Source organism: Salvelinus sp. IW2-2015, linkage group LG13 (assembly GCF_002910315.2).
Source record: "Salvelinus sp. IW2-2015 linkage group LG13, ASM291031v2, whole genome shotgun sequence".
Lineage (NCBI taxonomy): Eukaryota > Metazoa > Chordata > Actinopteri > Salmoniformes > Salmonidae > Salvelinus > Salvelinus sp. IW2-2015.
In genome coordinates, this window is record NC_036853.1 from 38708429 (window position 1) to 38733120 (window position 24692).

The 24692-nt window shown below is 44.2% G+C and overlaps 1 protein-coding gene across 1 annotated transcript in view; it reads left to right on the top strand.

Moving 5' to 3' along the window:
• Positions 1–24692, top strand: part of LOC111971430 (discs large homolog 1-like protein) — a 216117-nt gene that overhangs the window by 65857 nt on the left and 125568 nt on the right. The window contains exons 2-3 of the mRNA XM_070446257.1: positions 6670–6723; positions 23895–23945. Of these exons, the coding sequence (XP_070302358.1) occupies positions 6670–6723; positions 23895–23945 (105 nt within the window). The remainder of the gene's footprint in view (positions 1–6669; positions 6724–23894; positions 23946–24692) is intronic.

The following is a 24692-nucleotide window of genomic DNA, read 5'->3' on the forward strand; positions in this document are numbered from 1 at the left end:
CCTTCCCCCAGACCGGCTCCGCCACAGCCTTCCGCCAGACCGCATCCGCAGAGCCTTCCCGCCAGACCGGCTCCGCCAACAGCTTCCGCAGACCGGCTCCGCAGAGCCTTCCGCCACGACCGGATCCGCCAGAGCCGCCAACCAGACAGGACCCGCCAGAGCCGCAACCAGACAGGATCTGCCAGAACCGCAGTGAGCCATGAGCGTCCAGAAACCGTCAGCCAGCATGAGCGTCCAGAGCCGTCAGCCAGCCATGAGCGTCCAGAGCCGTCAGCCAGCCATGAGCGTCCAGAGCCGTCAGCCAGCCATGAGCGTCCAGAGCCGTCAGCCAGCCATGAGCGTCCAGAGCCGTCAGCAGCCTGAGCGTCCAGAGCCGTCAGCCAGCCATGAGCGTCCAGAGCCGTCAGCCAGCCATGAGCGTCCAGAGCCGTTCGCCATCCAGAACTGCCCCTCAGTCCAGAGCTGTCTCTCTGTCCGGAGCTGCTCTTCAGTCCGTAGTTGCCCTCTTCCTGACTACCTCTCTATCCTGAGCTACCTCTCTATCCTGAGCTACCTCTCTATCTGAGCTACCTCTCTGTCCTGAGCTACCTTGTCCCGGAGCTGTCCCTTAGCTTAGAGCTGCCATTTATCCAGAACTGCCCCTCAGTCCAGACTGTCTCTCTGTCCGGAGCTGCCTTTCAGTCCGGAGTTGCCCCCTCTATCCTGAGCTACCTCTCTATCCTGAGCTACCTCTCTATCCTGAGCTATCCCTCTGTCCTGAGCTACCTCTTTGTCCTGAGCACCTTGTCCGGGCTGCCCCTTAGTCCGGTGCTGCCCCTTAGTCCGGTGCTGCCCTTAGTCGCGTGCTGCCCCTTATCCGGTGTCCCTTAGTCGTGCGCCCTTAGTCGGTCTGCCTTAGTCGGTGCTGCCCCTAATCCAGTGGGGTTAAGTTGGAGGGTGGTCATTTGGAGGAGGCTACGTAAGCGTAGTGACTATGGTGGGGTGGGGACCACGACCTGTGGCGAGCCGCCGCCGTGGACGGACGGACGCCCACCCAGACCTCCCCTAGACTTTTATGCTGGTGCGCCCGGAGTTCGCACCTTAAGGGGGGGTTATGTCACACCTGGCCTTAGTTATCTTTGTTTTCTTTTATTATTTTATTAGGTCAGGGTGTGACATGGGAATTTTGTGTTTTGTCTCGTTTCGGGTGGTTATATGGAAAAGGGGTGTTGGGTTTAGTGTATGGTTTGTGTTGTGTGAATGTTTCTAGGTATGTCTAGGTTGCCTGAGTGGTTCTCAATCAGAGACAGATGTCGTTCATTTGTCTCTGATTGGGAGCATATTTTAGGCAGCATAGGCATCATGTTTTTGTTGGGTCATTGTCTAGGTCTGTGTCTGTGTCTAGTCGCATTTTGCCTTTTGTGTCGGTTATAGCTTCACGGTCGTCTATTTGTTGTTTTGCTTCGTTCCGTTCATCCCTAAATAAGAGAGAAGATGTATTTTTTACCCGCTGCGCCTTGGTCCTCTCTCTCTCTTGGCAAATCGTGACATTGTATCCATTTATTAGCTACTGTACATTGTTAACTTACAGGCATACCTTTTTTTCATTCTGGATGGGTGAGACAAGGTGAGGTGACAATCCGAAATGGGATCCAATCTTGGCAGCTAGGGTAAGTGTATTTGACATCATTGCCGTCGGAAAGTATTCATACCCTTTTTCCACATTTTGTTACGTTACAGCTTTATTCTAAAATGGATTAAATACCAAAAAATCCTCAGAAATCTACACACAATACCCCATAATGAGAAACTCCACAAATACAGGTGTGGCAAAGCTGTAGCGTCATAGTCAAGAAGACTCAAGGGTGTAATCGCTGCCAAGGTGCTTCAACAAAGTACTGAGGAAAGGGGTCTATCGATGCACTTATTAATGAAGCCGGTGTCTGATGTGGTAAATTCCACAATGTTCCAGTCTGTGCTAGCGAAACAGTCCTGTAGCTTAGCATCTGCTTCATCGGATCACTTCTGTATTGATCTGGTACTTCCTGTTTGAGTTMTTGCTTGTGAGCAGAAGGATAGAGTTATGGTCAGATTTGTCAAATGGAGGCCGAAGGAGAGCTTTGTTTGTGTCTCTGTGTGTGGAATAAAAGTGATATAGAGTTTTTTCGACCTCTAGTTGCACAGGTGACATGCTGGTAGAAATGAGGTTAAACGGATTTCAGTTTCCTGCATTAAAATCACCGGCCATTAGGAGCGCCGCCTCTGGGTGAGCATTTTCTTGTTTGCTGATAGCCCTGTACAGCTTGTTGAGTGCGGTCTTAGTGCCAGCATSGGTTTTTGGTGGTAAATAGACAGCTATGAGAAATATAGATGAAAACTCTCTTGGTAAATGGTATGATCTACAGCTTATCACAAGGTATTCTWACTAAGGTGAGCAAAACCTTGAGGCTTCCTTAAMATTACATATCGTGCATCAGTTGTTGTTGACAAAGAGGCACACACCCCCTCCCCGGAGCTTTCACAATGCCACTGTTCTGTCCTGCCGATATATAGAAAATCCCACTAGATTTATATTTACCATGTCTGTGTCTGTGCACCACACGGGACTGTTTTCGGTTTGTTCGTTTTATGTAGTCTATTCCTGTTCGTGAGTTCTTTCGTGTCTTTATGTAAGTTCCATGTTCAGGTTTCGTCTACGTCGTTTTCTTATTTTGTAAGTTATTCAAGTGTTCTTCGTGTTTCGTCTTTATTTAATAAATTCATTATGTCATCATACCTCGCTGCGTATTGGTCCACCGATCCTTCTCTCCTCTCCTCGTCCGAGGAGGAGGAAGAGCTAGAGCACCGTTACAATTTATCCACTCTCCAACGTAGTCTCCTCAGGTATCTCACACGCTGTCCTCTATAGCACCGTCTCCTCCTCCTTCGAGTGTCGGGAATTTCTATTCCCTCTAGCGCCCTTCTACCCCGAAGTGAGCAAATTCAACTCTGCAGCCACTGTATGGGGTTTCTCCCATAAAAAAACTTGCACAGGCTCAGTATCAGAGCATGACGACCTGCTCTCATGAGAACTTAGAAATGATGAAGTCGGGTGTATTCATAAACAAGCAGTAGGCCTACCCTTAATTGGTGCCAGTCCAGATGGACTTGTCAGTTGGGATTGCTGTGGAATCAGCTGTGCGGGAATCAAATGTCCTTTCTGACAGAGGGAAGATCCTGTCAAACCAGGAGACGAGCATGGAGGAGTGAAATGTCTGGAAGCAGGAGATGATGGGATCCTTACCTTACACACACACACACACACACACACACACACACACTACTACTACTACTACTACTACTACTACTACTACTACTACATTCAATGCCAGATGAACACATGCAACGCCTTGTATGCAGACTATGTTGTTTGGACTGAAGCTGACATTTATATGGAAAGAATAGAGAGATGCTGAATTCTTTGAGAGGAATGCACTGATTGCTGACCACATTTAAAAATATATATTTCACCTTTATTAGGCAAGGCAAGTCAGTTAAGAACAAATTCTTGTTTACAATGACGGCCTACGCTAGCCAAACATGGACGGCGCTGGGCCAATTGTGTGCCACCCTATGGGACTCCCATAGCGTCTTGGTCCGATTGGTCCGTCTTGGTCCGATTATTTATACAACGCTCATGACAGTCATCTATGCACTTAAATAGCGAATGGAGGAGTGCTGAGTACCAGGCAGTTAGCACGTTTGGTAGGCTACTAATGACCATCAGCTGCATCAYAGCTTGCAGAAGCCTAATTACCGTGACTAAATGGTCATGTAGAATTTGACTGCCTTCCTGACTTGTGTGGCAGTCATATGGTCTTTGCAACAGCCCTAGTCACGCCAAGGCTCTTTGCACTCTGGGAAAGGGGACACCGTGGAGTTGTCKACTGTTATGSAGAGGTCTTGGAGTGGGCAGGCCTTCCCCGGGACGAAAAGCAGCTCTGTTTTGTCGGAGTTGAGCTTGAGGTGGTGGGCCGACATCAAAGCTGAGATGTCTGACAGGCATGCAGAGATGCGTGTCGCCACCTGACTTTCAGAAGGGAGGAAGGTGAAGAGTAGTTAAGTGACATCCACATAGCAATGATAGAGACCATGTAAGTATATGACTTGGTGTATAGAGAGAAGAGGAGAGYGACTGGAATTGAGCCRTGAGGGACACCAGTAGTGAGAGCACGTGGTGCAAACACAGATCCTGCCAGATAGGATGCAATCCAAGAATGTTCAGAGCCTCAGACACCCAGCTCTGAGAGGGTGGGGGCAGGAACGGATGGTTCACGATGCCAAAGGCAGTGGATAGAACTAGGAATATGAGAACAGAGGAGAAGAAGTCAGCTTTGGAGTGTGGAGAGCCTCCATGAACAGAAGAGCAGTCTCGGTTGAGTGACATCTTGAAGCCTGACTGGTTAGGTCAAGAAGATCGTTCTGAGAAAGATAACGAGAGAGTTATCTTGAGTATTTCGGAAATACAATAATGAGGATGCTAGTCTGTAGTTGTTTACATTAGAGTGGTCAAGTGTTCATCTGAAGAGAGTGGAGAAAGAGTTCAAGGCTTAGGGTAGTTCTGTGTGAGTGGGACTAGTGACTCAATAGGCTGAGTGAATGAGAGCGGATGTAGTCAGCCTTCTTCTCAAAGTGGTTGACAAAGTTGTCTGCAGAGAGGGAGGGGAGGGTGGAGGATTAAGAGGGAGGATCTTACTAGGGAAATGGAAATGAGTTTCCTAGGGTTAGAGGCAGAAGCTTGAAATTTAAAGTGACACAAAGTGGCTTTAGCACTGGATAAGAGAGAGAAGGTAAGCTGCACGCAGCCCTGTTCTGTAAGCTCGCAATGAGTCATTCAGCCATGGAGCATGAGGGGAGGGACGACCCGGCCGGGAGGAAAGGGGAGAGTGCGAGTCAATAGGATACGAAAAGGAGAAGAGTAATGTTGAAGAGGCAGAATCAGGAGACAGGAGGGAGAATGATTTAGCAGAAGGGAGAGATGATAGGATAGAAGAGGAGAGAGTAGTGGGGAGAGAGAAACAAAGATTGTGACAGCGCACATGACCATCTGGGGTAGGGGCTGATTGGCTAGGGTTGGAGGAGAGGGAGACGGAAAGAAACAAAGTAGTGATCAGAGAACTGGAAGGGGGTTGTAGTGAGATTAGTAGGAGAACAGCCTCTAGAAAAGATGAGGTCATTGTATTGCCTGCCTTGTGAGTGGGAGGAGACTGGGAAAGGGTGAGGTCAGAAGAGGCAAGGATGTTCACATCGTTCTTAGTACTCGGTCAGTAACACAGTAGTAAATACTCACTGAATCCTCGGTCGCAACGAACAACACCAAATCCCCAAAATCTTATCAATGGATGCACTTTGAAGCCTCTCTGATCCTGGGGTGGTTCAGCCCATTCTTCTTTCTCCTTTTCTCCTCTCATCCCCTCTCCATAATCTACGCACACATTTGAGCCTCAGCAGCTGCCACTAGACAATCCTCCTCACTACCACATTATCATCACTCAGAACATTATCATTTCTTCTTCTCTCTTCTCTCCTGTCTCTCTCTCTCTCTCTCCTCTCTCTCTCTCTCATTCTCTCTCTTCTCTCTCTCTCTCTCTCTTTCTCTTCTCTCTTCTCTCTCTCTCTCGTCTCTCTCTCTCTCTCTCTCTCCTCTCTCTCTCTCTCTCTCTCTCTCTCTCTCTTCCCTCTTCTCTCTTCTCTCTCTCTTCTCTCCTCTCTCTTCTCTCTCTCTCTTCTCTCTTCTCTCTCTCTCTCTCTTCTTCTCTTCTCGTCTCTCTCTCTCTCTCTCTCTCCTCTCTCTCTATCTCTCTCTCTCTCTCTCTCTCTCTCTCTCTCTTCTTTTCTCTCTCTCTCTCTCTTCTCTCTCTTCTCTTCTCTCCTCCCCCTTCTTGCCTTCATCATGTGTTGGTGTGTAGTTGTGTATTCTGCCTGTGTGTCTATATGTGCTGTAACCCTGACCCTCGACCTCCATTGCCATTGTTTGCAGCCAGATGTGGTGGTCCCGCCCCCGTACCATAATCCTGTGATCCTTATACCAGCTGAGACCATTGCCTCGCATCTCTCCACCCTTCTCTCCACCCGCACCCTGGTCACCCATGTCACAGGTCATACTCTCTTCTTTTTTTCCCTCCTCTTTTCTGTTACTGTTTTTTTTTTTACACCCCTCCCATTTGGCTTCTGTTTTGATGGGGGTGGTTGGGTTTGAAGGATGAGTGTTTCTGGAGAGATATTCAGCTTCGGGTGGTTGTTTTTACCTCCAGACCTGTAGGAGAGATCAGCCCAGTGAAGCGCCAGGAGGAGTTGTCTGTTATTAAGGCTGTAGTTGGGGGTGTTTGGGTCGACGCCATAGCTGTAGGCTTCAAGCTTCAGGAGTTCGGCACAACAGAACACCATGTCATGTCGCATATGGACCCATTCTGCCGTGATAATCTCTAGCCGATGCTTTCAAAATGTTTTACCAAAACATGCGGAGAGTAAGTGATTATTTTGTCTCACAAATTTTGGGGGGGCTTTGCCAAATGTATTTGTTTTTTGTTGTTGCTGTGTGAAGCTTTTGCAACATACTACCAGGGTAATCGCGAGGTGAAAAAAAATGTGTATTTTTTCACTAGATATTTTGAAAACCAAAACTGAGTTAATTTTTGTTTTCTGTTACAGGCAAACCCACCTCCAGTGGTGGTCAACACAGACAGTTTGGACACGCCCCCATACGTAAGTCTGCATTTCTTTACGCACGCACAGAAAAACACTGAACTGAAATTAGCCACAAATAAATGTATGTAGTTCTGTCCTTGAGCTGTTCTTGTCTATTGATGTTCTGTATTATGTCAATCTGTATTATGTTTCATGTTTTGTGTGGCCCCAGGAAGAGTAGCTGCTGCTTTTGCAACAGCTAACGGGGATCCTAATAAAACACCAAAACCAAATGGTTATTAGAGAACTGTTATGTAATTACCATGTTACCATATAATGTCAACGATGTAGGCTAAGTACCAGGAAATAATGGACTACCAAATAGAGTGTAACCATCCTGTCCTTTGTTTATGAAGCACAACATAGTTGCTGTTAAAGCGAAATACCATGTCAATCTATAATCTATAATTGTTACCAGCCAGAGCTAGAAATCAAAGATGCAAGCTACAGCCGTTGACTATTATGTCTGGTTTATCTACTTGGTGATTTGAACCTCTCTTTGTACAGTATGCAGCAACAACAATGTACTGTACAATTTACATTATTATTACTTTCTGTTACCAGGCACACTGAACCTCCCGAATGTCCAGAATAGTGTATTTATCTGGGCTGGGGAAATGCCTTCCATTGAGATTGTTTATTGAGATTYCAAGCCAAAAAATTATGCGTGGTCTAGTCTCTGTGCATAATTCTGCTGAGGGGAATATAGAATGTATACTCATCCCCTGTATACCCACTGCTCAATCTAATGGTCAATGAATAGCACGTATATTACAGTAACTGCTGATCCCGATGGAAATTGCTGGTGATGTGACTATTGCATAAGAACAGGTCCTCACGGTAGCAGCATGGTAATATTAACAAAGAGTTGAGGGACACGGTTGAGGTGTGAATTACAATAACCAGGGTGCGAGTTTAACACAGAGAASGTCAATAAGGTGTGTGTGTCTGTGTGTGCGTGTGTGTGCGTGTGCATGCGTGTGTYTGTGTGCGTGCATTTCTGCGATATGACAAGATGCTTCTAAGACACCAGGGGAGTTACGGTAGCTATTGTTCTCTTCTGAGCAGGTGTTAGAGAGAGAAGGCAACTTCACTCTACTGTAGTTCAGCCATCAAGCTGGCTACTGGCTAAGGATAGTTTTTCTAACTAAATGTTGAGTTTGCTGCTACCTCCTCACAGGGAAACACCGGAAAGTGCAGACCAGCCTATGATAAGATGTAAAACCCTTGGGCGGGTTGGATATCATACCTTACATGTCAAACTGATTCTCTTTCCTCTGGTGTTACTCCTACCTGCTGGAGGATAGTTCTTTGCTCTGGGGGTCTTTCTATAGTCCTGTGCCCAGAGATTCCATTCTGTCTCAGTGCACGGGCGTACCTAGTGTTGAATGCTTGACTTCGTCTCAGCAGCCTAGTGAGTGACTGAGTTCAGTAGTGTTGCTTGCACTGACTGTCTTGTTCATCTGTTTCCCTAGGACTCTGGTGACGGCATCAGAGGCCTCGTTTAAAAAAACGTTGAGTACGTACAAAATATWCCCCAAAACATGCCAGTTTTCACGCAAAAGTTGGCATTCATAAAAACTGAACTTGAACAGAGAATTTGCTTAGCTTCCCACAAACTTCAGACCATGAATACGCACAGTTTCTAGTGGTTGAAGTACTGCATTGCAAGCAGGTAAGTAGCCTAGTATTTTGTGCAAATAGACAGGAATGCATTTGGTATTTAAAGGCCTTGGAGTCCCATCAGGGAGCTTAAAGCCTGGGTTACAGGATCACACTCAAATAGCCCAAATCATGGACAGGGCCTTGTGTAACACTTTGGCATGCTGGGGTTGGTTGGGAGATTAATTGTTGGGTGTTCATTTATTTTCCTATTGCAACTTTTATTTAGGAACTCTAAACCTCTAATCCCTCCACAGCACTGTCTGTGTGTATTATTTTATCCCTAACATTGTTATTCAACCAAACTGATTGAAAGAAAAAGTGGAAAAGGAAGTTTCTACTACACCAAATGGCTCTAATTGATCCTAATTTGGAGCCGATATGGCTACCCTGGCAGAGAGAGAGTGAGAGAGAAAAACASAGCAATGTTTCTGAGATTGAKCCTAATTTGGGGCCTGTATGGCTACCCTGGGAGAGAGCGAGSGAGAGAGGAATMCCTTAGAGAGAGAAGGGGGYATTGTAAAGGGGAAGGGGGTACCTAGTCAGTTGTCCAACTGAATGTATTCAACTGAGATGTGTCTTCCGCATTTAGCCCAACCCCTCTGAATCAGAGAGGTGCGGGGCTTGCCTTAATCGACATCCACGTCTTCGGTGCCCTGGGACAGTGGGTTAACTGCCTTGCTCAGGGGCAGAACGACAGATTTTTACCWTGTCAGCTTGGGGGTTCGATCCAGCAACCTTCCGGTTAGTGGCCCAACGCTCTAAAGACACTTAACATAAAGGTGCATCTGGGTCTATAAGGGCACATGGTGAGACCCAGATGCAGACACGAGAAGCAGATGGTTCGAGTCTCTGATATTTATTATAATCCAAGGGGCAGGCAAGAGAATGGTCGTGGACAGGCAAAAGATCATAAGGTCAGAGTCCAGGAGGTACAGAGAGGCAGGCAGGCTCGAGGTCAGGGCAGGCAGTATGGTCAGGCAGGCGGGTTCAGAGTCAAGGCAGGCAAGGGTCAAAACCGGGAGGACTAGCAAAAGATAGATAAGAGAAAGCAGGAAAAACACGCTGTTTGACAAGACAAGACAGACTGGCAACAAATAAACAGGGAACGGAATAAATACCCAGGGACTAATGGGGAAAATGGGTAACACCTGGAGGTGGGTGGAGACAATCACAAAGACAGGTGAAACAGATCAGGGCGTGACAGGGTCATTCTCACAAATTCTCAAGTGTKATTTTTTACTAAATTTCCTCTTAGATCACTGAGATTAGGATCTGTACTTTCTATTTCTTAATTATTATTATYTTTTTTGATCAGATATTATACATGTTAACTACCCARGCAAAAATTATCATTACCGCAACAATTTTCAACAACATAATGAACAAATAAATTGTTGACATTACGCCACTAATGAAAAGGCCTGAGTAAAAAATGTCATATTTAAAATTTTATAAAAAAAATATTATTAATATTTATTTCATAATTTATCTCATTACCATAGCACAACCTTTAAAAAATGTTTTGTCACATTCACTTGTGTATACTGTACATGTTGTTTATTTTATTTATCTACACATATTTGGATAAAGAACAAAGGTCACACTACCAGATTAAGCACAAATGCGTTTTCTTTTCATATTTCTTAAATATTGGTGCATTACGGTAATAATAAACAGGTTTCGGAGATGAGACTGCATGTTTCGGTAATGAGTGTTGSYTAGTTTGTCATTGAAAAACTGTACTGATCTCAATCAGAGATTCAGMATCCCAACAAATCATCAAAGTGTGCAATTTATTAATCCCAAATGATTTGTGGCTTGAAGTAAGTTAAATGGGGTTTATACACCCCATATTTCATGACAAACCGTTTTACAAAAAATCMATAGAATAGGTTTAAGAAGTGTTCTTAGTAATTAWATYAAGTTACCAGCACAGCACACCCATTGACTATATATTAGAATTATCGTATTATCATTACCAAAATGAAGGCTCTCATTACCGAAATGAACCTAAACAGAACATAGTAATGAGAAATATGTGTTTCGGTAATGAGAGGCCCTTAGCTCAATCTGCAGACAGCCATTATATTATAGGTGACCGTTTTAATACTCATCATTGCATCCTGTATTAAAAGGTTGGCTGGTCCTCATTAAAGTCCCGTTGATCACTTCACTATTCCCTTTTTGTTTACAAAGCTCTACTACACAAGCTTCCGACTTACCTAACTTCATTGTTGAAGAATAAAAACATAACTTACCAAACCCGTTCACAGGGTTATCTCTTGAGGTTCCTCGGGTCTCCACCGAATTAGCTAAATCTGTTTTCAGTTTTAATGAGCCTCACTGCTGGAACAATTTGCAGAGCTCATCACAATTAGATGTTGTGGTGTCGCTTAGGCAGTTTAGGGTGTTAATTAAGGACCCATAGTAGTAGCTGAGGACTATAACAGTTTAAAAAAAATGTGTTTTGTGTTGACTGCTGTTTAACATTGTATTGGTTGTTGTATTGTTGTGATCAGGGCACCCTTGGGAATGGGACCACGGTCTTAATGGGGTTTCCCCTGAATAAATAAATAATAATATGAGTCAGCAAACAATTGACCACATCACTAAAGCGCATTCATGCCTCCATGTAATGGTTCTCTGACTTTTTCCCAAATTGAGCTTTTTAGCCATTTCGGCTTTTTAGTCATTTTAGTCCTCACCACAAGGGGGTGTTGAGAATAAGAACCTCATTCTGAAGGCATATAAGCGAATACATTAACTTAACTTTTGGTCATCTAAGAACTACTACTCTAGATGATGCATGATGGGTGAATAAAACTCCATTTAATTACTGATTTTTACGTAATACATGTAATACTAATGTAAACTTCAACTAGAATTWAAAAAAATTATGATTTACGGACAAACTGCAACAACATATTCTGTGTTTTTTTCAAATAGGTTTTTCTAACTTAAAGTAAAATTGTATAACGTGACCAAAGAATTTAATCCGGACGCATTTCGGTAATGAGAATTTGGGGTAAAAATGAACAAGAATCAGGCGATAATTATACATGTATTTAAAATAAGACTAAACATCTTAGTCTTCAGAATGATAGATTTATGCAAATGCATAAATAACTCAATTTGCTACAAACTATGTTTAAAACTGGTTTCATAAGAATCCCCAATCTCCTGCTGCCTCAGTCAAGACACATACTCTCGTGTTACATTTGAAGTCGGAAGTTTACATACACTTATGTTGGAGTCATTAAAACTTGTTTTTGTTAAACAAACTATAGTTTTTGCAAGTCGGTTAGGACATCTACTTTTATAATTCACTGTATCACAATTCCAGTAGGTCAGAAGTTTACATACACTAAGTTGACTGTGCCTTTAAACAGCTTGGAGAATTCCAGAAAATGATGTCATGGCTTTAGTAGCTTCTGATAGGCTAATTGAAATAATTTGAGTCAATTGGAGGTGTACCTGTGGATGTGCCTTTTTGCTTGACATCATGGGAAAATCAAAATAAATCAGCCAAGACCTCAGAAAAAAATGGTATACCTCCACAAGTCTGGTTCATCCTTGGGAGCAATTTCCAAACGCCTYAATGTACCATGTTCATCTGTACAAACAATAGTACCCAAGTATAAACACCATGGGACCACGTAGCCGTCATACCGCTCAGGAAGGAGACGCATTCTGTCTCCTAGAGATGAACGTACTTTGGTGCGAAAAGTGCAAATCAATCCCAGAACAACAGCAAAGGACATTGTGAAGATGCTGGAGGAAACAGGCACAAAAGTATCTATATCCACAGTAAAACAAATCCTGTATCGACATAACCMGAAAGGCCGCTCAGCAAGGAAGAAGCCACTGCTCCAAAACCGTCAAATTGTGAATGAGAGACTAATGAAGTGTGTACAGCCTGCACAAGAAAACAAAGCAGAGCTCATGCCCTTTAAGCGACTTTTTTCAAATCATCATTAGTCTCATCATCCAGTCTTACAATGTATTAAAAATCTAAACATATAGACCAATGTTTGTAGAACAACTAAAGTTACATTAACCTGTCTAGGACTGGGGTTCCGCTAGCGGAAATTGCAAGGCGCCAAATACAAATCAACAGAAATCTCATAAATCAAATTTGTCAAACATACAAGTATTAGGCACCATTTTAAAGATACAATTCTCGTTAATCCAGCCATAGTGTCTGATTTCAAAAATGCTTTACAGCGAAAGCTCCACAAACGATTATGTTAGGTCACCACCAAGTCACAGAAAAACCCAGCCATTTTTCCCGCCAAAGAGAGGAGTCACAAAAAGCACAAATCGAGATAAAATTAATCACTAACCTTTGATGATCTTCATCAGATGACACTCATAGGACTTCATGTTACACAATACATGTATGTTTTGTTCGATAAAGTGCATATTTATATCCAAAAATCTCATTTTACATTGGTGTGTTATGTTCAGTAGTTCAAAAACAGGCTATGATTTTGCAGAGAGCCACATGAATTCACAGAAATACTCATTATAAACGTTGATGAAAATTCAAGTGTTATGCATGGAACTTTAGATACAATTCTCCTTAATGCCACCGCTGTGTCAGATTTKAAAAAACTTTACGGAAAAAGCATAATCTGAGAACGGCGCTCAGAACCCAAACCAGCCAAAATAAATATCCGCCATGTTGCGCCGTCAACATTAGTCTGAAATASCATTATAAATATTCACTTACCTTTGATCTTCATCAGAATGCACTCCCAGGAATCGCAGTTCCACAATAATGTTTGTTTTGTTCGATAATGTCCATCATTTATGTCCATTTATGTCAAAATAGCTTCTTTTGTTAGGGCGTTTGGTAAACAAATCCAAAAGCGCGTTCAGGTCCAGTCGGACGAAAAGTTCAAAAAGTTATATTACAGGTCGAAGAAACTTGTCAAATTAAGTATAGAATCAATCTTTAGGATGTTTTTATCATAAATGTTAAATAATGTTCCAACCGGAGAATTCCATTGTCTGTAGAAAAGCAATGAAACGAGAGATACCTCATGTGAACGCGCGTGACTGAGAACGAGGCTGCAGGCATACCCCTTAGTCAAACAGCTCCCATCCGGCCCCCCTTCACATGAGAAGCCTGAAACAACGTTCTAAAGACAGTTGACATCTAGTGGAAGCCTTAGGAAGTGTACCATAACCCATATCCCACTGTGAATTCGATAGGGGCTGAGTTCAAAAACTACAAACCTCAGATTTCCCACTTCCTGTTTGGATTTTTTCTCAGGTTTTTGCCTGCCATATGAGTTCTGTTATACTCACAGACATCATTCAAACAGTTTTGACTTCAGAGTGTTTTCTATCCAATACTAATAATAATATGCATATATTAGCATCTGGGACTGAGTAGGAGGCAGTTCACTCTGGGCACGCTATTCATCCAAAAGTGAAAATGCTGCCATCTATCCCAATAAATCTAAATTAACCACATCACAGGACCTAACATAATGTCACGTCTGCTCCTGCTCCTCCCCTCCGGCGTATGATGTTGCCAGAGAACTAACCACCGGTCCTGGGATTCATCATTTACGCACACCTGGCACTAATCATTACGCGCACCTGGATGCTTGATTCACACCTGGACTCCATTACTTTCATCATCTCCTTCCCTTTATACGTCACTCTCCCATGTTCACTCACCAGTTGGTATTGTCATTGTGTATCGGCGTTCTGCCTTATGTTAGTGGCGTGTTCCTGGTTCCGACTCACCGCCCCATCATTACAGAATACCCACTAAAAATATTGAAGCAGCAGGACAACTGGACATCTCCCAGACGATTGATGAACAAGGTTACCTTCTTCGTCAACACCATGATCAGCTGGCTCAACTGGGTACGGCCATGGAGGATGTTCTCCGCAGTCTACAACATTTCAACAGCAGAGGATATTCTAGAGCSCGTCTACCCAACGAGTCAYCACACCAGCCCATCCAGCAACCCGCTCAGGTCAGCGATGCCCGTCTATCCCTCCCGGAGAAATATGACGGGAAACCATCCAAATGCCGTGGCTTCCACCTTCAGTGCTCCCTCTATTTCGCACATCAGATGGGAGCCCCCACCACCGAGATGTCTAAGGTTGCCACGGTTATTTCTCTGCTGACTGGACGGGCATTGGAATGGAAGAGAGGAGAGGATGAGCTTGAGTCTTGTGAGGGGTTCATGGCTCTGTTTAAATGTATTTTGGATCATCCCGCGAAGTGCAGAGAGGGAGGTGAGCATCTGTTTCAGCTCTAGCACGCGAATCAGACACCTGCTGAGTATGTGCATACCTTCCGGACAGTAGCAGTTTCCAGTGGATGGAATGAGCCGGCGCTCAGCACGTTATTTAGAAGAGGTCTGCGCGAGGAGGGCCATCCGTCTGGATAACCTGCTCCGGGAGTGTCGGCATCTTCATCACTTTTCTCCCTCCTTCTGAGTGTTCAGAATCAGAGGCTGAACCCATGGAGGTAGGGGTTATACACCTTCACGCGGCGGAATGGCGCGTGGACCAGTTTACATACACTCAATTAGCATTTGGTAGCATTGCCTTTAAATTGTTTKACTTGGGTCAAACGTTTCGGGTAGCCTTCCACAAGCTTCCCACAATAAGTTGGGTGAATTTTGGCCCTTTGCTCCTGACAGAGCTGGTGTAACTGAGTCAGGTTTGTAGGCCTCCTAGCTTGCACACGCTTTTCCATTTCTGCCCACAAATTTTCTATAGGATTGAGGTCAGGGCTTTGTGATGGCCACTCCAGTACCTTGACTTTGTTGTCCTTAAGCCATTTTGCCACAACTTTGGAAGTATGATTGGGGTCCATTTGGAAGACCCATTTGCGACCAAGCTTTAACTTCCTGACTGATGTCTTGAGATGTTGCTTCAATATATCCTCATAATTTTCATTCCTCGTGATGCCATCTATTTTGTGAAGTGCACCAGTCCCTCCTGCAGCAAAGCACCCCCCCACAACATGATGCTGCCACCCCCATGCTTCACGATTGGGATTGTGTTCTTCGGCTTGCAAGCCTCCCCTTTTTTCCTCCAAACATAACATTACGATGGTCATTAGTCCAGGAACGCCTCTTGGCTAACCACCTGATCGCCAAGGCGGAGACGTGCCAATTCCCCCAGAGGACTGTCTCCTTCTTGGGCACCAAATCAGCCCGCAGGGAGTGAGGATGGAGGACAAGAAGATAGATGTGGTAAGGTCATGGCCAGTCCCAACCACCATCAACGTGTTAATGGTTTTTGGGGTTTGCCAACTTTTACCGCCGATTCATCAGGAACTTCAGCACGCTCGCCACCCGTCTCACCTCCCTCCTCAAGGGTGGGCCTCGTAGGTTGGTTTGGTCTCCCGCAGCCAACGAGGCCTTTCGTGAGAATTGTCCTCCCGCATGCATCTACATTCCCACAGGGATAAGGGATTGGCTGCTGACCTGGGCACACACAGCTGTCGTCGCTGGACATCCAGGTATTTCTCGCACCATCCATRCCATCACCGAGATATACTGGTGGCCCACCTTGGTGCAGGAAGTTACGCGGTATGTCAACTCCTGTTCCGAGTGTGCTCAAACTTAAGTCCCCCCAGAATGCTCAGCAGGGAAGCTCCTGCCGCTTCCCGTGCCTCAGCGACCTTGGTCCCATCTATCTATTGACTTTGTTACTGATCTTCCTCCTTCTGATGTTTTCACCACCATTCTGGTGGTAATGGATAGATTTTCCGAGTCATGTCGATTCATCCCTTTTCCTGGTCTTCCCATTGCTCTRCAGGTCGCTGAGGCACTCTTCCAGCAGGTCTTCCGGCATTATGGCCTTCCGGTGACATCGTCTCGGACCGTGGCCCATAATTCGCATCCCGAATATGGCGGGCCTTCTTGGAGAAGCTCGGGGTCATGATTAGTCTCACATCCGGGTATCGGCCTCAGTCTAACGGGCAGAATGAATCAGGAGCTAGGGTGGTACCTGAGGAGTCACTGTCAGGACCTGCTGGGTGAGTGGACACATTTCTTTCCTTGGGCCGAGTACACCCAGAACTCTCTACGTCACTCCTCCACTGGGTGCACGTGAGCCTCCAGAGCGCCGTCCATCGTCAGAAGGAACAGGCAGACTGTCACCTCAGTGAGACCCCTGTGTTCCATCCTGGGGATCGTGTTTGGCTCCCACTCCACCTGCCCTGCAAGAAACTGAGCCCCTGGTTTGTGGGGCCGTTCAAGGTTCTCCGGAGGGTCAATGAGGTGACATACATACTCTCTTTTCATGTTTATTTTTATTTTACCTTTATTTAACCAGGCAGGCCAGTTGAGAGCAAGTTCTCATTTACAACTGTGACCTGACCAAGATAGAGCAAAGCAGTGCGACACAAAKKACACAGTTACACATGGGATAAACAAACGTACAGTCAATAAAACAATAGAAATGTCTATATACAGTGTGTGCAAATGCAGTAAGATTAGGGAGGTATGGCAATAAATAGGCCATAGTGGCGAAATAATTACAATTTAGCATTAACACTGGAGTTATAGATGTGTAGAAGATGAATGTGCAAGTAGAGACACTGGGGTGCAAAGGAGGGAGAGAAAAACTATATGGGGATGAGGTAGCTGGGTGGATTATTTACAGATGGCTAAGTACAGGTGCAATGATCGGTAAGCTGCTCTGACAGCTGATGCTTAAAGTTAGTGAGGGTGATATAAGTTTCCAGCTTCAGTGATTTTTGCAATTCGTTCCAGTCATTGGCAGCAGAGAACTGGAAGGAAAGGAGTAGTTTGCTTTGGGGGTGACCAGTGAAATATACCTGCTGGAGCGCTTGCTACGGGTGAATGCTGCTATGGTGACCAGTGAGCTGAGATAAGGCGGGGCTTTACCTAGCAAAGACTTATAGATGACCTGGAGCCAGTGGATTTGGCGACGAATATGAAGCGAGGGCCAGCCAATGAGAGCATACAGGTCGCAATGGTGGGTAGTATATGGGGCTTTGGTGACAAAACGGATGGCACTGTGATAGACTACATCCAATTTGCTGAGTAGAGTGTTGGAGGCTATTTTGTAAATGCCGAAGTCAAGGATCGGTAGGATAGTCAGTTTTACGAGGGTATGTTTGGCAGCATGAGTGAAGGAGGCTTTGTTGCGAAATAGGAAGCCGATTCTAGATTTAATTTTGGATTGGAGATGCTTAATGTGAGTCTGGAAGGAGAGTTTACAGTCTAACCAGACACCTAGGTATTTTTAGTTGTCCACATATTTTAAGTCAGAACCGTCCAGAGTGGTGATGCTAGATGGGTGGGCAGGTGCGGGCAGCGATCGGTTGAAGAGCATGCATTTAGTTTTGCTTGCATTTAAGAGCAGTTGGAGGCCACGGAAGGAGTGTTGTATGGCATTGAAGCTCATCTGGAGGGTTGTTAACACAGTGTCCAGAGAAGGGCCAGAAGTATACAGAATGGTGTTCTCTGCGTAGAGGTGGATCAGAGAATCACCAATACGGAGAATCACCAATACGGCTGCACAGTATTGTCTTTTATCAATGACGGTTATGATATCGTTTAGGACATTGAGTGTGGCGGAGGTGCACCCATGACCAGCTTGGGAAACCAGATTGCAAAGCGGAGAAGGTACGGTGGGATTCGAAATGGTCGGTGATKTGTTTGTTAACTTGGCTTTCGAAGACTTTAGAAAGGCAGCGTAGGATAGATATAGGTCTGTAACAGTTTGGGTCTAGAATATCACCCCCTTTGAAGAGGGGGATGACCCCGGCAGCTTTCCAATCTTTAGAGATTTCAGACGATACGAAAGAGAGGTTGAACAGGCTAGTAATAGGGGTTGCTACAATTGCTGCGGATAACTTTAGAAAGAGAGGGTCCAGATTGTCTAGCCCAGCTGATTTGTAGGGGTCCAAATTTTGCAGCTCTTTCAGAACATCAGCTATCTGGATTTGGGTGAAGTAGAAATGGGGGAGGCTTGGGCAAGTTGCAGTGGGGGGTGCAGAGCTGTTTACCAGGGTAGGGGTGGCCAGGTGGAAGCATGGCCAGCCGTAGAAAAATGTTTATTGAACTTCTTGATTATCGTAGATTTATTGGTGGTGATAGTGTTTCCTATCCTCAGTGCAGTGGGCAGCTCGGAGGAGGTGCTCTTATTCTCCATGGACTTTACAGTGTCCCGGACATTTTTGGAGTTTGTTCTACAGGATGCAAATTTCTGTTTGAAAAAGCTAGCCTTTGCTTTCCTAACTGCCTGTGTATATTCGTTCCTAACTTGCATAATGCGGGGGCTATTCGATGCTAATGCAGTACGACACAGGATGTTTTTGTGCTGGTCAAGGGCAGTCAGGTCTGGAGTGAARCAAGGGCTATATCTGTTCTTAGTTTTTTTTTCTTTGAATGGGGCATGCATATTTAAGATGGTGAGGAAAGCACTTTGAAAGAATAACCAGGCATCCTCTACTGATGGAATGAGGTCAATATCCTTCCAGGATACCCGGGCCAGGTCGATTAGAAAGGCCTGATCGCTAAAGTGTTTTAGGGAGCGRTTGGCAGTGATGAGGGGTGGTTGTTTGACCGCGGACCCATTACGGACGCAGGCAATGAGGCAGTGATTGCTGAGATCCTGGTTGAAGACAGCAGAGGTGTATTTAGAGGGCAGGTTGGTCAGGATGATATCTATGAGGGTGCCCTTGTTTACGGATTTAGGGTTTACCTTGTAGGTTCCATGATAATTTGTGTGAGATTGAGGGCATCTAGCTTAGATTGTAGGACGACCGGGGTGTTAAGCATGTCCCAGTTTAGGTCACCTAACAGTACAAATTGAAGATCGATGGGGGGCAATTCATTCACATATGGTGTCCAAGGCACAGCGGGGGGCTGAGGAGTCTATAACAAGCAGCAACAGTGAGAGACTTATTTCTGGAAAGGTGGATTTTTAAAAGTAGAAGCTCAAACTGTTTGGGCACAGACCTGGATAGCATGACAGAACTATGCAGGCTATCTCTGCAGTAGATTGCAACTCCAACCTCTTTGGCAGTTCTATCTTGGCTGAAAATGTTGTGGTTGGGGATGGAAATTTCAGAATTTTTGGTGGCCTTCCTAAGCCAGGATTCAGACATGGCTAGGACATCAGGATTGTGGAGTCTAAAGACAACAACGGGTAAATGGTGATGAATGGGCAGAGCGGGTCAGTTAGGTACATACAAGACCTGAGTTCGAGGCTGGGGCCGACAGGTAAACAAAATGAGGTAKCGTGTTATTGAAACAGTCCAGGAGGCATCAGCTGTGTAGCCGAGTGATCATAGGGTCAAAAGAGCAGCACTAGGTGAGTCAGGGTGCTGTACGGTAGTCACTACTTCGCTAGGCGAGCAGGGGACACAGCGTTCAGAAAAGCTAGTGGGCCGGGGCTAGTAGCTGGTTCTTCGGCGACATCGTAACAGAATAGACTATTGAGACCACATCGGGCAATCGCGTCGGCAGTCCAGCCGTGATGGATCGTGATTCACACCTGGACTCCATTACCTACATAATTTCCTCCCCTTTAAATGTCACTCTCCCATGTTCACTCACCAGTTGGTATTGTTCTTGTGTATCGGTGTCCTGCCTTATGTTAGTGGCGTGTTTTATTAAAACGTTGCAACTGCTTCCGACTCACCGCCCCATCATTACACATYAGGACAACTCCGAGTGTGCTATTCTTTTTTCTGAAATAGACTACATTTTCTTCCTATCATGCTTCTWTAGACCTGTCTAAAATAAATAATGGATTTATTGTGAAGCTGTAGGCTATATTACATGGATTTATTTGACGTTTTTGTGTTGAAGCCAGGAGATGATAAATGTGTTATGTTAATTAACGGTCAATTATCGTGAGACCMACAGTWAGTTGTTTGACAATCACCGGCTGAAATGTCGTGATTGCCACAGCCCTAGTGGTGTATAGTTGGGTTAGGGCAAGGACAGAGGCAGAGCAGTCGTAGTGATGACGGTACTGTAGTTAGGCAGGGACAGAGCAGCCCTTCTGTGATCCTCTCTTTCCCAACATGGCTATCARCTCTAATCCCATGGAGATTATCCCCCCCCCCCGTGCCACACAGGAAGACAGCATTAGCGCTGTGCACTGCTCAGAAACCCCTGCCGCCTCCCTGCCTGCKTGCTACAAAACGCTGCAGTATTCCCGACAGAGCAGAGGGGATTTCACATAGATAGCCAGCCTGCGCTGCCCTTTATTAGGCTGCTACTGAGGGGTCAGCTCTGCTCTGCTCTTCTCTCACCCACCCGTTGTTTGTTATAGCTAAAGTACTGCTACATACAGTACCAGTCAAAAGTTTGGACACACTTACTCATTCAAGTTAATTTTTGTTAATTTGTACTATTTTCTACATTGTAGAATAATAGTGAAGACATCAAAACAATGTAATAACACATATGGAATCATGTATTAACCAAAAAAGTGTTAAACAAATCAAAATATATTTTAGATTCTTCAAAGTAGCCACCCTTTGCCTTGATGACAGCTTTGCACACTCTTGGCATTCTCTCAACCAGCTTCATGAGGTAGTCACCTGGAGTGCATTTCAATTAACAGGTGTGCCTTGTTAAAAGTTAATTTGTGGTATTTATTCCCATCCTAATGAGTTTCAGCCAATCAGTTGTGTTGTGACAAGGTAGGGTTGGTATATGGAAGATGGTCTTTTACCAGATAAGGCTAAGTCCATATTATGGCTAGAACAGCTCAAATAAAGCACGAAGAAAATGACAGTCCATCAATACTTTAAGCATGTCAGTCAATACCGAAAATGTCAAGTACTTTGAAAGTTTCATCAAGTGCAGAAGCAAAAACCATCAAGGGCTAAATGACACTGGTTCTCAAGAGGACAACCAAGGTAAGAGAAGACTCAGAGCTACTACTGCTGCAGAGGATAAGTTCATTGGAGTTACCAGCCTCAGAAATCGGCAATTAACTGCACCTCAGATTTCAGCCCATAAATGCTTCACTGAATTCAAGTAACAGACACATCTCAACATCAACTGTTCAGAGGAGACTGCATGAATCAGGCCTTAATGGTTGAATTGTTGCAAAGAAACCACTACTAAAGGCACCACTAAGAAGAAGAGACTTGCTTGTGCCAAGAAACATGAACAATGGACATTATATCGGTGGAAATCTGTCCTTTGGTCTGATTAATCAAATTTGAGATTTTTGGAAGAGGAGGTGTGATGGTGTGGGCTGCTTGCTGGTGACACTGTCTGTGATTTATTTAGAATTCAACGCACACTTAACAGCATGGCTACCACAGCATTCTGCAGCAATACGCCATCCATCTGGTTTGCACTTAGTCTCACTATCATTGTTTTTTCAACCGGACATTGCCCAAAACAACCTCCAGGCTGTGTAAGGGCTATTTGACCAAGAAGGAGAGTGATGGAGTGCTGCATCAGATGACCTGGCCTCACAATCACCGGACATCAACCCAATTGAGATGGTTTGGATGAGTTGGACTGCAGAGTGAAGGAAAAGCAGCCAACAGTGCTAAGCATATGTGGGAACTCCTTCAAGACTGTTGGACAAGCATTCCAGGTGACTACCTCATGAAGCTGGTTGAGAGAATGCCAAGAGTGTGCAAAGAATCTAAACTTGAAGAATCTAATTATAAAATGATATTTTGATTTCTTTAAAACGTTTTGTGTTAATCATGATTCCGTATGTGTTATTTCATTGTGTTGATGTCTTCACTATTATTCTACAATGTAGAAATATAGAAATATTAGGTAGGTAGGTGTGTCCAAACTTTTGACTGGTACTGTATATACGGTTGAAGTCAGAAGTTTACATACACTTAGGTTGGAGTCATTAAAACTTGTTTTTCAAACACTCCACAAATGTCTTGTAAAAAGTATAGTTTTTGTTAAGTCGGTTAGGACATCTACTTTGTGCATGAACACAAGTCATTTTCCCAACAATTGTTTACAGACAGATTATTCACTTATAAATCACTGTATCACAATTCAGTAGGTCAGAAGTTTACATACACTAAGTTGACTGTGCCTTTAATAAACAGCTTGGAAAATTCCAGAAAATTATGTTATGGAGTTAGAAGCTTCTGATAGGCTAATCGACATCATCAGAAAATAAATTGTAGAGCTCCACAAGTCTGGTTCATCCTTGGAGCAATTTCCAAATGCGGTACCGTTAAGGTACCACGTTCACTGTACAAACAATAGTACGCAAGTATAAACACCATGGGACCACGCAGTCGTCATTCCGCTCAGGAAGGAGACGCGTTCTGTCTCCTAGAGATAAACGTACTTTGGTGCGAAAGGTGCAAATCAATCCCAACAACAGCAAAGACCTTGTGAAGATGCTCAAGAAAACACAGGTAAAAGATTCTATATCCACAGTAAAACGAGTCCTATATCGACGTAACCTGAAAGGCAGCTCAGCAGGAAGAAGCACTGCTCCAAAACCGCCATAACAAAAGCAAGACTACGGTTTGCAACTGCCCATGGGGACAAAGACCGTACTTTTTGTAGAAATGTCCTCTGGTCTGATGAAACAAACATGGAACTGTTTGGCCATAAGCGCCATCGTTATGTTTGGAGGAAAAGGGGAGGCTTGCAAGCCGAAGAACACCATCCAACCGTGAAGCACGGGGGTGGCAGCATCATGTTGTGGGGTGCTTTGCTGCAGGAGGGACTGGTGCACTTCATAAAATAGATGGCATCATGAGGAACGAAATTATGTGGATATATTGAAGCAACATCTCAGACATCAGTCAGGAAGTTAAGCTTGGTCGTAAATGGGTCTTCCAAATGGACAATGACCCCAAGCATACTTCCAAAGTTGTGGCAAAATGGCTTAGGACAACAAAGTCAAGGTACTGGAGTGGCCCATCACAAAGCCCTGACCTCAATCCATAGAAATCGGTGGGCAGAAGTGGTGTGCGAGCAAGGAGGCTACAAACCTGACTCAGTTACACCAGCTCTGTCAGGAGGAATGGGCCAAAATTCACCCAACTTATTGTGGGAAGCTTGTGAAAGGCTACCCAAAACGTTTGACCCAAGTTGAACAATTTAAAGGCAATGCTACAAAATACTAATTGAGTGTATGTAACTTCTGACCCACTGGGAATGTGATGAAAGAATAAAGTTGAAATAAATCATTCTCTCTACTATTATTCTGACATTTCACATTCTTAAAATAAAGTAGTGGATTTCCTAAACTGACCTAAGACAGGGAATTGTTACTTGGATTAAATGTCAGGAATTGTGAAACTGAGTTTAAATGTATTTGGCTAAGGTGTATGTAAACTTCCGACTTCAACTGTACCTAGTCTCTCACACCTCTTTCTTTAACACCTCCAATTTGGGTTTTGAGGAATAGTGTGCCATCAAAATGAGACGTGCAGTGGGAAAGACGTTTGATCTTTCCATAGGCACCCTCTCCTGGGCCAATGGGCCAATGGAGACAGCTCTCTTATGATCCCCACGATACTGATTGGCTGATGTCTTGTCTTTCAGGTGAATGGAACAGAAGCAGATTATGAGTATGAGGAGATCACTCTGGAACGGGTAAGTAGGAGCAAACCCCTCATACATGGCTAATGTTTTCATAAAATAGGTGTTTCTAAAATTAAAGAGCCAATCACCAGTTGAAACAATAACAAAGTGAATTCCCTGCCACTGATTTGGTAAAAAGCTGAGGGATGTGGCTGGAGAAATGTAGTCACACTCAAATTCATAGACAGAGCTAGGGATGACCATTCATGATATCACAATTATAGGTTTAACCATGTTTTAAGGCTATACATTGTATGTTTACATTTCCTTCGTTTTCAAAAATTGGAGTAAAACAAGCTTATATTTATGATGGGGTATTCAAAGCTCATGAGGCATTTGTAAGTTATATTCTTTAAGAATCAATGGGTACATATCATTAATTTGTAAGTCCKAAAATGGATGTAGCAACTGCTGATTGTCCCATTTTAAGGTTCTAATGTAAATTAAAGGTTTAAAATAAATTGAGGGTCTATATTTAAATGTAAAGGTTGAAATTTGAATAAAAATTCATTTAAAAAGGTTAAACCATGCTAGATACAGTGGGGCAAAAAAGTATTTAGTCAGCCACCAATTGTGCAAGTTCTCCCACTTAAAAAGATGAGAGAGGCCTGTAATGTAATTTTCATCATAGGTACACTTCAACTATGACAGACAAAATGAGAAAAAAAATCCAGAAAATCACATTGTAGGATTTTTTTATGAATTTATATTAATTATGGTGGAAAATAAGTATTTGGTCACCTACAAACAAGCAAGATT